The sequence below is a fragment of the Rutidosis leptorrhynchoides genome, unplaced genomic scaffold (assembly GCF_046630445.1).
Source record: "Rutidosis leptorrhynchoides isolate AG116_Rl617_1_P2 unplaced genomic scaffold, CSIRO_AGI_Rlap_v1 contig297, whole genome shotgun sequence".
In the NCBI taxonomy this organism is placed as follows: Eukaryota; Viridiplantae; Streptophyta; class Magnoliopsida; order Asterales; family Asteraceae; genus Rutidosis; species Rutidosis leptorrhynchoides.
This window is the reverse complement of record NW_027266539.1, coordinates 7,729-21,440: the sequence shown is the minus strand read 5'-3', so window position 1 is coordinate 21,440 and position 13,712 is coordinate 7,729. Positions and strand designations below refer to the sequence as shown.

The 13,712-nt window shown below is 36.4% G+C and overlaps 1 protein-coding gene across 1 annotated transcript; it reads right to left on the bottom strand.

The window, feature by feature from the left end:
* Window positions 1–506: 506 nt before the first annotated feature.
* Window positions 507–12,608, bottom strand: LOC139882657 (uncharacterized). The gene is made up of 32 exons (XM_071866936.1): window positions 12,483–12,608; window positions 12,223–12,396; window positions 12,014–12,109; window positions 11,617–11,686; window positions 11,284–11,417; window positions 10,756–10,896; window positions 10,471–10,628; window positions 9,992–10,160; window positions 9,776–9,874; window positions 9,621–9,698; window positions 9,478–9,537; window positions 9,217–9,374; window positions 8,688–8,889; window positions 8,353–8,472; window positions 8,149–8,238; window positions 7,964–8,049; window positions 7,731–7,835; window positions 7,435–7,533; window positions 7,102–7,190; window positions 6,813–6,961; window positions 6,289–6,432; window positions 6,087–6,194; window positions 5,708–5,818; window positions 5,432–5,539; window positions 5,225–5,335; window positions 4,880–5,058; window positions 4,280–4,739; window positions 3,881–3,988; window positions 3,686–3,744; window positions 1,326–3,312; window positions 915–1,122; window positions 507–538 (listed from the first exon to the last, which is right to left on the bottom strand). The coding sequence occupies exons 1-32, from the start codon at window positions 12,606–12,608 to the stop codon at window positions 507–509; spliced, it is 6,018 nt and encodes a 2,005-aa protein (XP_071723037.1).
* Between the last annotated feature and the right edge of the window lie 1,104 nt (window positions 12,609–13,712).

Sequence of the window (13,712 nt, the reverse complement as noted above, 5' to 3'; positions counted from 1 at the left end):
TGGATCCTAAGCAGTAAGCATAAAGCAATACAAAAACTTGCAGAAAAGAGGATACAAATTAAGCAACAAATATGATCTCATAAATTTAATATTTTAATTATTTTTACATTAAATTTAAAAAAATAAAATTAAAATTTAAAATTTTTATAACACATATTATCGTCTAATGAATTCACTACATTAATCACTATACATTACATGTAATTGTTTAAAACAGCATCGTCATCATCAACTTATTTTTGATACATAGCTTAATCGACAAATCAGGGCCTGACGCGTGCTAGTTGATTTTTATTTGTTGGTAGCGTTAGTTGAATTATCAGGGAATGTTTTGACAACAGGAAAAAAAAATGTGACATTCATCCAATCCGAGAGGAACAAACAAGCAAAAAAAAAAAAAAAGTTGGATTCTCAAAACAGAAAAAGAACAGTAGGACGGAGTGGCACGCGGCAGCTCCATCTTGAGTAAACGACACTTCTAGTTAGGGTATGATGAAAGATTAGTATTACCTCCATCCCAAATTAATTGTCGATTTTCCTATACAAGATGCATATAAAAATTAACAGTGTTTTGAGACGGAAATATATGTTGATGTCCCTTTCTTTCATACGTTAAACTCGGAAAATTCATTAAGCATGATAAACAATTTTAAAAATAATACATTCCAGTGCACAACAAATATGTCATCTTCTCTGAACCATCTACGCTATCTACATAGTATGATTCGCGAAAAGGACCGCTGGTTTAAAGCATACCAGGGTAGACATAGGAAATTATCTGTTTTAAGGACTTCACCTGTGTTTTTAGAAAACCATGCCCTTCCGTAGCTGCCAAGTCAACAGTAAAAAGGTTTATTCGTCGGAATACTTTCTTTTTTTAATAATAATAGTGATAGGAAGGAAAGAAGCTTTACCTTTCATCAATAGTTTGGCTTCCTTCGAAAAATCCTCCACACGGCTTAACGCAGGTCTTATTCCACACATCTGTAAAACGCATAACTCCAAGTATAGTGCCATTTCCATGATCTGAAGCAACAAGAGACAAACATCTTGGACTTCAGCATCCATTTGCTTCGATTTGTTTGCCTCGCAGAGTTCAGCGACTATAACAGCTGATTGATCCTGTAAGGCATAAAAAAGCACACGTCACAACCATAAACTTTAAACAGGAAAGGGTTGTTCCATCAAAGGAAATCTTCGATACTAGTTGGGATTTCATAGCAACACTATACTCGGCGTAGTTAAAGAATCTCAATTCTTTTTAGAAGTTAAATAATGTGAATCCCTACTAACTGAATCAAACTTATGAGATTGTGTCATCGCACCTGTAAGCCGTGTAAAATCTCAGGCATTGGAAGCTCAGGAAAATGAGCAAGGTCAACAAATCCCACCTCCTCTGCCCTTTTAGCAGCACCAGCAGCTTGAAGACACAGAAATTTTAAAAGAAGAAGCGCGATTCTGTAGATCTGAATCGCGACTAAATCCGAAAAGTATGTTTGAGAAATGGAATCACAGGTTCTGGAAGCTTGTTCCTTGAGTACAAGAGCTTTGGAAGGTGCTGCAGTTGAGAATTTGTATTTTGAGATGCAACAGTGTGGTGAAAGAGCAAACCAGCCATTTTTGCTGTTGACAAATGAAGATTCCTTATCATGATCAAACTCCTCCTTCGATATCGGAGGACAGGAGAGAGGGGCAGTTTTACTGGAGAATTCTCCTGGTCGATGACTTCCTCGGCTGATGAAGGATAATAGATGGATACTTTTCTCCCTCAGCTGTGAATCTACATCTTTCATGGCTTTAATCCATGAACTCCAGTATTTTGCTAAGGAACACATAAGCACAAGCGTATTCTCTGTTTCTTTGAGAGCAGTCAGAGAAGTCTGCGTCCTTTGTGCACGAGGTCTCTTTTTGTCATGAACATCAGATGGAAAATCCGGTGCGTTAAGATAGTGAGAAATCAAGTAAGCTTTGTCTGAAAAGAAGTAAAGTATCGCATTGTCAACAATATATTGATATGAAGAAGAATCTCCAAGGGAATGAACCACAGCTGATACCACAGCCAGCCCAAGTCCCCAAATCTGCTGAGGCTTCTCAGATTTGACCGATTGAATGGGGAAACTCTTGTCATTGTCCATCAATGGACCATCCAATAAGTCCGCGAACAAAACTTTCAAAGACGAAAAAAATCCAGCATTAACAAGCATCGCTGCTCCTCCTTTTACACTTGCAAGGGTTAACAAGAACTTTAATACTACTGGTATGGAAGAAGGGGAGTTTTTATCTTGAAGCTTTAGAAGTACAGGCTGTAAACTTAGATGACTCTGAATTATAGGGAAGCTAGTGTTTGGTGTAAAAATATTCCTCAGTATAAAATCCACAGCAGTCAGAGAGAGCGTGGAACACTCAGATACAGTAATGCACTTGCATAGTACAGGCAATAGGCTGAGACTCACATTAGAAAGTTCAGAAACATCTTCAGTGAATCCCATATCTCTCACTCCACTGTCAACGCTAGTACTAAACTCCAATGCTAAGAGAATCAGCAGGAGCAGAAGTCTAACTGTGGATTTCACCCCCACCAATGATGATCCTAAGTCACTGAGCACTTTAAGAATGGAACCCGAGGTTTTCAAAACAAGCACGCAAGCAGGAACTGACAAGCTTTTACTCACACACCTCATAAGGTGTAGGAGCAACTCTGATTGCACCGAGAGAAATTTAAGATCTTCTTTGGAGGCATCTGAAACTACTGTTAACGATCCCACTATGGATTGCAAGGATTCACATAAGTCATCTACGCAGGGAAGAATAGTTTGGTGTGGAATCTTCCTTCCATTGGTTTTTATATCTCCCATCTGCAACCAGAAACAAATATGAGTAGCAGAAGCAGGGTAACGGAAAAATCGAGGAGATAGCAGAATACTCACTCCATTTCCATACACAGTCAATGCATCCATTAATGCCTTCAGAGAAGAAAGCTTTCCATTTGAAAGCAATGAGATCGCATTTACATTCTGCATGTACTGCAACATTGTCTCTGCGGTCGCTTTAGATCCCTTCCAATCTGAATAATCCCACAAATCTAGTTGCAAATCTTCTTGGACATGTTTGATGTCATACACACATGCATCTTTGGCAATTGCAAAGGGGTCTTGGTCAAACTTATGCTCGAGGGTCCGTAATAGTTTCGACTCTACCAAATACTGGCAGAGTTCTTTAAATGGACCGCGACCAATTACACGACCATTAAGTTCTCCTTCTAAATGATAGTAAAGATCATCGAGTATTAGTGCTTTTAGCTCCTTGCCTTCACTGAAACACAAACCAAAAGTGAGATGGCAGCATAAAAAACTATCTACACAGAGAACAGGAGCAAACAACTGAGAAGAAGAATGTTCGAAAAAGCTTGTCAACCCCAGAAAGCACATTATTGATTATTCGGAATTATCACTCATCTCTAACTTATAACAATAATCCTCCCATGTCTCATTTCTGTTGTATTATGGACAGCTTATATTCAATTTTTGAATGTCCTCATCACGAGACTCTTTATGATTCCCCGTTCGGCCACAAGCACTCTTAAAGTCCCAAGGGATTCACTTTTCAGCTATTGGTAATCATAATTATATAATATGTACATGAAAATCAAAATAAATGAGAACAGTGATAGATTTAAACACCTCACCTATAGCCACGCTGAGAGTACTGAGCAAACAATTCAGAAAATGCTGACTGATTGCACAGCTGCCAAGATTAGCACATGAAATAAATTAAGTAGTCAGCACAAATAATACAAGTGAATATCACATTGAAAAAAACTTTGGACCTCTTGTGACTATGTTCAAGAAAATAATTCTACATTTAAGGGAAAGGATCTTACCGCTTTATACAAGACCTGGATGTTCTGAACTAACGATACAGACAAACTTCCAGCCTTGCCACATTCTAGCTTCCTCATTGCAAGCACCGCAAACAAACTGGCCGCAACCTGCAAAAGGTGCATAAATATTAGCTTTAACAATCAATAAAAGGAATTGTCAACATCACTTATCAATAATATATATATATATATTACAACCGAGAGAGAAACTAGCCACATGCATTCAAAGAGTATTATAGATATCTTGTTTCAATTCTATGATCAGGCACAAAAGATAGATTGAAAATGTTAGAAGCGACTGTTCAGAGCCACATCCCCAGGAGTTAATAAGAAGAAAAAACCAGAGAAATTCACACAAATTAATACTGCACATCTCATTCATTAATGAAAATAGAGCACCTTAGCTTGCGAGATGGTTTTATTGTCATGTCCACTAGAAATGTAGGACTCGATAAGGGTGGTCAAAACAGAGCCCTCACACCAATTGGACAATGTATCCTCAGCATCATAATTCTCGGCAATTTTCAATTTGCCAGTATTTTCAGCACCTTGTATCTTCTCCTTCGGTTCAGAGCCTTGTTTAACAACTGATTCGGAATGTAATAACTTTTTCTTGAGAAACATGTCATATGCCATGATTTCCAGTACAACAGATTGGCACTGATATTTGTTTGCAAGGTGTAGAGTTTCCTTCTGAGTCATATTTGGAGGCAGACCATCTTCCAGTGAAATTGTTTTGGACAAATATTTCCAGAAATTTTCAGAACTTTTCAGCCACCTCAAGATATCAGCATACTGGCCTGCCCCTTGCCACAATGATTTGAGGAAGTTCAGAACATGAAACAGTGTGCTGGGATTGCTGTGAAAGAAGTCATAAAGAAACGAACATGATGAGAACAATGTGACCATATTGACTATAGTGGGGAAGGAAAAGGCTGCGAATCACACTGTGCATTGTCATGAGGAGCTACTCAAAGTACCAATAATTCTGAGGGATACCTATTAATAAGTTCATTTGATTTTTTGATGTGGTCCAGAACTGCATCAACTAGTTTTGGTTTCTTGGACATGGATGATTCCAAGGATGCCCCGATTTCTGGTTGATTTTCACTAGCACCATTAATCTGCTGGGTTTCTGCACTCTCTTTTGAAGCAAATAGGGCAAAAACGAAAGCAGGCTGCATAAAGAAAATGCTAGTAAATCATATATGATAGCCTCTCGGGAAAACCAACAGAACGATTGCACCAAATGCACTAGCAATCATTTCAACAACAAACACAAAAACTCTAATGAATAGTTCTTCCTCCCTTAACAGTTAGCACAGTAAGCACAATGGAACTAACCTGATAGCTGGCAGCTGAAGTAAGCAGATGAAATACTGCAACAAGTAGAGATTCATTCCATACTGACCGCTCAAGTAGAATGCAGTTAATAGAACGGCCTAAATCTGCAATCTACGCGCGCGCGCACAAGAAAAAAAAAAGATTTAAATCTACAAATTCTACTCAACCTTTTTTCTTTGACTTCAAAGCAAATAAGAAGTGTCAAACCTGCTTATCGTCCAAACCAAAGCATCCATTGCCAAAGGAATAAGGTTGAGAAAAATCAGCTATAGTCAACAACATTGACAGTACCTTTGCAGCAGCAACCTGAATTGCCTGCACAGAAATTTTGAAATTAATTATGGAGATCTGCATAGAGGTTAAAAGAAAAAAGAAAAAAAAGAAGGGGCAGGCAAGAAAAAAGAATACAAATATTTTAACTAAACATGGACTCATCGAAAATACATACAGCAGAAGACACAAATAAGAGAAGAAAGTCCATACAGAGTCGCGGAAATATGAAACGAAGGATGCGACCGCTACAAAAACCGGAACTGGTTTGGTCGTAGATGAAAGTACAGCTTGGTGCAAGATGGGAAGACCAGAGGACACATCCTGGATTACAGACACAAAAAAATGTGAAGAGTATAACCAAAAAACCCACATGCTTTGTCTGCTTATAAAAACTACACCGCAAAATTACTGAAAGTGGTTGAAAAAAATCCAGCTAATTATGAGTTATGATAGATGATGCATTTAGCCAACTTCCAAGAGAATGCAAAAATTTTACTAGAGGAAAGGATTAAAAGTCTGACATACCATAATATTAAGAACTTCTAAGCATGACTTTTGTAATGCAACACTAGGACATATCGAGACATACCTTTGACAATTTGGATAGCATAATAAATAAGATGTCCAAAGCAGATACTAGTGCAAGTTGTAATCCTTCAATTTCCATTGGTTCAAAAAGACGGCTAATATAGAGTTTCTGTAAGGAAAATAAGTCCATGCTAGAAGTGAAAAAAAGAAGAGGTAACATGAGACTGAAGTTTGACCATGTAAAGAACAAAAGATGTGCTAACCTCAAAAGTTTGTCGAGTGGTACAAATAATTCGGAAGAGCGAGCAGTGGATTGAAGAATCCGTGAGTAATAGATCACGAATGATCTCTTGGTTTTTCACCAAGTGTGGGGTTGACATGATGCAAATTTTCATGACTTCAAGCACCTGCGAAAGTTAAGGTCTTGTTCGTAAACTTATCGTCGAAATTAGAAATACCCATTAAGAACCAGGCATCGGTCACAAATGCATGTTAGTGCATAGCAATCAGTATCAGTGTATGAGCACCGGGTAAGAGCCTTGAAATAATCTTTTTATTGTCAGTTCACTGAGTCAAACGAATTTATAACCCACAGAAAGGATGGTGCAGAAGATTAGATGCAACGATTTAAAAGTTTCTTGGAATTATCCATGGAAAAAATAACAAGAAAAGCTCGAAAATCACATACGCAAGGTTCCCCAGGGAAACAGCTAACCGTCTAACTTGTAATCAATGTTAGAAGAAACAAGCTTTAGGACCTCTCATATACAAGTACAACAAAAAGTACCTTCAACGTCACTTTCCAACGGAGATGTTTCACCTTGTACTGCCAGTGCTCATGGTTAACTAAAATATACTGTAGAGAAAATATAACTAGAGACAAGACAAAATCATCCTCTAATCCCATCTTCACGAGCTGCGCAGTAAAGTCCAGCACTGCAGGTTATGATGATACAAACATCACTCAGAATACAGAGAAACTATACATAAAAAAGTTACGTTATTTTATTTTTTGGACAGAACGTAAGCTAATTAACAACCAAATGCAAAAGCAAAACAAAAATCACTATATTTACCTGAGAGGGTTAGTGGACATTCATGATCATTGTGCTCACAGTCAATCAAGAGCATCCTTGCCAGTCTACCAGAAAGCAACCATGATCCACTGAAAAATAACAAATCAGTAAACACTACATGATTGTAAGAATACGAATGAACAATTAACAGGTAAAATACCATGTAAAAATGAATATAGTAATAATAATAATCTGATCAAACCACCAAACAGAAAGTGGACCACAAACATTCAGTTGGAAATTTTGATCATGCTGCATGTCATATTGCAATCTGAAAATGAATAATTTAGCAGCTGAAAAAAGGAAGCACGTGTTTTGATCCATAGGATTCACCTTGATGATCCACTATAGGCAACATCAGAGATCATTGTATTTGGAGCTGCATCAAATATGTTTTCCCTCAAAACCACTGCAGCAACAGCAGACGGGAAACTGCCAAATGAATAAAAAAACAGCCTATTCAGTCTGCGCTAAGAGTTCTTGGCACTGAAATAATAACCATTAACCAAAGTTCAAGACTGCAGTGTGATAATCTATAGAATACCGAAACAGACTCATGAACCACGACCAATGCATGATTGCAAGAACAAATGATCAGCGCATGTAGGATTAGGTACTGAAAAGATTACCATTTCATCATCTCTGTTAGTATATTGACACCGAAGGCCATTATTGCAGCACTGCAGGAATTGGGAGACAATTTTTTCACCAGAGTGCATAGGATCTCAACTACCCTGACGTGCAGAAAAACAAATAAATATCATGTACAAAAACTGACAGAACATGAAACTGTCAAACACTTTGAACTTAAAACGATGGAGAGAATAAATGAAAGAAGAAAGTAATTCAACAGAGATGATACCAGATATTCTTTTCCATCTCATCATTACAGCCACTTGTTTGACAGTGCAATGTGTTACCAACGTTCTTGAAGGAAAAACATAGAGGCTGCAGCATCAGAGAAAATAAGTTATCACAATTGGCGCATCAATCCCCGAGCCTTATCAGACTCCAAAATCCAGGAACAATAAAAGGTCAGAAATCAACCACAGGTCCACAACCATTTGCAAGCCAAAGATGACTGGATTTAGAAATACCATATTCAAATTTAAACCTCAATAAAAAAAAAACGAACACCTCTGACAAAGATAAAAGTAAACATTTTCTAAATTATTTGCAACATCTTAACTAGCTGAATTAGCTTCAATTCAGAGACACTATGAAATACATATAATCTGTCCATGAAATTACCTTGTTAAAAGAAACTATTCGACTGAGTAGCTCAAGAGTATGAAGAACTTCCTCACAGCTATCTGGATAAAGCTCCTGAGCCAATTGGAGGAGTAACACAAGGAGCGCAGATTGTGCATGCTATGAAAAAGGAAATGTTAGCAAAGCGTGATGCTTGAGAGCTCTTTATTTTATGGGAATATCCAGTCCAACAAATGAAATAAGCCTAGCCAAAACTTTATCGCTATTTGGGCAGTTACAAGCAAAGTAGCTCCACAAAAGCACCTTTGACTTGAAAACTAATTGCTACTTGCTGGACAAAAAAAATGAATCTAATTAAATCTATTACTACATACCTCCCAGCGCACAAGAGCAGTACTCTGTTCAATTACTTTTACAATGCGTCCATGAGTTCCACTGGGAATAAACAAACCATCAACCCCAGGAACATTCAACGGAAGGCGAGTTACAACAGTTTGACCACTGCTATCCACCAAGGACTCGCTAGAAATCTCAAACAAGCATGATATACCAACAGATTTATCTAGAAAGTTATACCTGTTGACAGCCAAAAAAAAAAGAGATTTGTAAGAGGAGAACCATTCCTCCAAAAAGAGAAAAATATCTGGGCATGAATGATGTTCACAGCAATATAGCCAAGCAGTCAATATGAAAAAACGAGGAACTTCAGAAGATAGTAATTGAGCCACGTTTTTACAGAATATGCAGTTTTATAATAAATTGTTAATACTAGACTATTCTGAAGTCACTTAACCTCCATATTTTAAAATTCTATCCAAGGACCGCCATGATTAAATGAAAATGCAAAGACTACCAATAGAAATGGAAATTAATACATAACTCCACTAAAAGAATTCCACATACACACACTCTGCTGGCCAACTTCCTTCACAGAGGGATGACAAAAAGCGAACAAATTCTGCAGTTTTGAAGGGAAATTCACTCTCTAAGTTGCAAAGAAGACATCGAATAGGACCATCGATAAAACTTTCCCGATCCCAAAACTGGACACAAAGTGACTCCTGGACAATAAATATCAAGAATGTATCAATTATACAAACTTCAAAAACAATAACCGCACAGAAACATGAAAAAGGGAAATGATCAAATGAATGCCTTCCAAACCTCTCCTTGATAAATTTTGCAAAGAATATCCAATATCAAGTTGACCATTGTTCCTTCTGACTGCACCACAGTCAAATAACATCAAATGGGATGGCTTATAAACAATTTAGAAACTAGCAACTAGCAACTATGAATGTAGTTACCTGAAGATTGATCTCATATGATGCAATAAAAGCAGAAATAAAAGTTCTCAGCACACTTCGATAACCAGCAACTGGTCCCTGGTAAGGAAAAAAAATTAAATTCAAAAGACTCATAGAAAATTCCGAAGACTAATAGAAAATTTCCAAAGACTTACATCTGATTCCTTCAGTATATCACTTTGAAGGATTTCAAGAAAACAATTCAATGATGCAGCTTCAAAAGCTTGACGAGCATAACCAACATGATCAATCTCCTGGTAGCATTTGAATGAAACGAAACAAAGAGACACTGGTTATTGGCTCAATCCTGATATATATCTATATATATATATATATATAAACAAAAGACAGTAATTCAAATAACCACATACCGTTAGAACATTATTTTCCTCTTTGCCAAGAAGTGATGAAACCAGACAGAGAAAGACTGCCCATGTAAGTAATAATGAGCCTGCTTCTTTCATTTCCAAAGCATTAAAACTAGAGACTATAGCATCCATCTCTTGAATATCTGATGGTGAAAATACAAAAGCACCTTGACTGGGGAAAAAGGAAAATTAAAAGTTCAAACTATTAGAGCAGCAATCAAACTGACTAATCGAGGACTCAACCACTTTAAATAACACATCAGTTGAAAACATTTCAAAATGCCATATTGTTCACAAGAAAAGCATACAACATTTACAAACACACTATCAAAATGTCATTTAATTGTGTTTATAAGTCCCATGCACACTGCACGACTGTTTCAAAACTCATTAAGGTACACATTTAACACTAAGCAAAATTCAAAGAAGAGTAACCAATATAATAAAAATCTAAACACACTACCATAATACAAACATTGCACCTGAAAGGGGTTTCATCATGAACCATTTGAAGAAGCTTTTCTAGGTCCAATGTTTCTATAAGGATTAGTAGCAGCTGAACTTTGGCATAATAAGAAGAACGCACTGCTTCAGTCGAAATCGCCAACTTTCCGAAGTTATAACCACCAGAAAAGAGTCCCTGTACCATATTATTTCCACTTAGATTCAGTGGCATACCAAGCTTTTAGACTGTAAATGATTACAAAAAGACCGATTTTTCCATTTTGTATCTTTATTCGAAACACAAAGTGAAAGATAACATATACCTGGTAGAGCAAGCAGAAGTTTTCCCATTTCTCCTTATTACAACTACAAGATGACTCGTAATAAAGAAGGAAAATGAAGTCTAGAATCAAATTGGCTTCAATTAGTGTCTCCTCTGCCCATAATGTGCAAGAATCGAGATCCTGTAAAGCATTTCGATCGTGGAATTAAATCTTGTGAAGCATCAATCTAACGGCTTCATATGCATAAATAAAATGTTCAAAAGTTTCAGAACTTGAAGCCTTGGGAATTTACTACTAGTATTATATGAAAAGCATAGTGCTGTTGTAGAAATATGTAGTCACTAGATAACTAAGACAAGAATTTACTATTATATGAAATAGGAACATACATCATATTGTTGTAGATATAATACAAAACACAATGGCTCCCTCTAAAAAAAGCCCAAGTATTCTTTGTACTAGACTAATATCTACCCATTTTGTTTCCGACCATGCATCATACAAAAAAACACCCCATTACACAAACCATAAAATAAGAACACTCCCAATAAAAGCATACGAACATACCATCTTCTCAGGATGAGTGGATTGAAAAAGGTCTATCAGAGCAGATATTAAGTTGTTTTCCAACCCATCAGCAATCAGCTTTTGAGCCTCCGCACTGATATTATTCTGCTTCGCAGAGCTACTTTCATTATACACTGTAGCACAAGGAACAGGGTAGCAGAGGCGAAAGTAAACAATAAGAATCAATTCTCAACTTGAAGACGATGTTTAGAAGAGAGGCTTAGACTTCAATCATTTGGTGATTGCAAAATCAAAACTTAGGATTGACAGAATAAAAAATATAGGACATTCATTGTGAGAAAAACTCATTCCAACAAACCAGGAGAATCTTACCGGCATCCATGAGAATATGCCTAGAACACTTCAACAAGCACTGCCTCTCTATGTAATACTGAAGCAATACCTTCGCAACAAGAAGAAATATGATGTAAGAGTTGAGATCAGAGATATTTCCTCATTATCAAGTAATCAACCTTATAGCCCCATTTTTACACTCAACCACACTTCCACATAAAAGAATCGTAGAGCACTAAACCAAACTACAATGCTACTGAAAACACTAAAAGTAAAATTTGATGTGAAAATAAATGAAACTTCTAATGGTTTAACCGAAACTCTACCAGAATCACTAACCGCGACGAAAGCTACAATTCCTGATCAAGGCTATACATAAACCAACTATTTTATTAAAAAAGGAAATGATAAGCAAAGAGAGCCAGGAACTACTAACCGCATGAACAAAGTCTTGAGCCATAGAATCAACAGCTTCATCATTTTGTTCAAGAGACCTCTCGACAAGGATATAAGACTGAACTTCATCCAAACACTGGGACATGTAAAGTAAATGCACATAATTCAGATATAGTGAAGGGAACAAACCAAAAACATGAGCTCGCCTAATCCACGCTTAAGATAAATGAATAAACGAAGACAACGAACCAAATATGAGCTCATTTGAAGAGCTTGATCTTTCAAGTCAGGCTTGATAGTTAATTCGTGAGAGCCTAATTTGACTCGTTCCGAGCTCAATGCTTCCTTAGATTTCTCATTTGGTGGTCTAAACAAGGACAGTGTCTCGACTAACCAATCATGATTATCCTTCAACTTGAGCTCCTAAACAAACAGCCATAATTGAACAAGTTAACGAGAAGATTTAAACATACACAGACGCACAAACAGCTAAAAAGAGGTTCAATTACGAGTTCAGGAGGAAGGTCTGAGGATGAAGAGGAGGATGCGATAGAGGCGTTTTCGAGCTCGGTGAGGAGCGAAGAGAACGGGTCCCACCAAAGTGAAGCATCAACGGACTTGATAGAGCTCGACATTGGAATAAAACAGATTTCAAGAACCCTAGATTTAGCAGAAGATGGAAAACTGATTACAGTATTGTTGAGGAGAGGGTTTTGCGTCCATTTGATTTTTCGCGCTTTTTGTAACACTGTATTGACTGTCACTGGTAAAGAAAGGAATGAGAGACTGTGTTGAGGAAGAGAGAGTTATTGGGCTTTTCAGGGCCCATAAAAATAATGGACTCTCTATTTTAGTTGGCTATTGAGGTTGGGCCTCAGATCTATGGACCAAAAACACAAAGGTTAGCTTTTAAGTATATATTTATTACAAAAATTGGGACATGTTTTAATATTCATCTATTTACATAAAATTGATTTCTTTCTAGAATTAAAAAGAACAAAAAAAATTAATTTCTTTCTAGAAACAAAACCAAAAAAGAGAAAAAATTAGTATATGAATTATTTTTTAAAAGAAATTCTGTTGATTTTACCTCGATTCATTTTTCAGGCAATTTGTTTTACTAATAAGTTAAAGAGACTATATTCGATTCATGGATGAATTTGAGTATAAATCGTAAAGAGTTGTAGTGAGGGTTAAATTTTTTAAATAGTAGAAAAATAAAATTATAATAATATAAATACTTTATTTTATTGCTAGATCCTTCGCTGATTTTAAGATCGAGTTTATTAAGTGAAAAGGTAATAAAACGATCTGATAGTGTATTAACGATGCAGTAATACGCTTCTAAAAACCTTTATTTTATCATTTTATGTATAAATCTTCGTAATTATTTATACGTCTTGTATTACGTGTTATTAATTAGATTGTGTTTCGCTAACTAAAAACCACCCAAATTACTATCACAACAAAGATATAGCGACTTGGTTTGAATAGAGAGTGTTGTGCGTTCTTTCATTCACATTTATGTTTGAGAAAAAAAATCTAGGGAGTTGCTTTCATGTCAAACTTAATTTCAACCAAATTAAATTAAAGGGCCGAATAATTAGCAAAGGAATTTTTGACTTGATTGCATGTAGTTATTATATTTAGGGGACCATATGTTGTTTTTATGTCGACCATACTTAATCACATTCACATTAATACTACATTATTATTATGGCCATCTATATATCACGGAT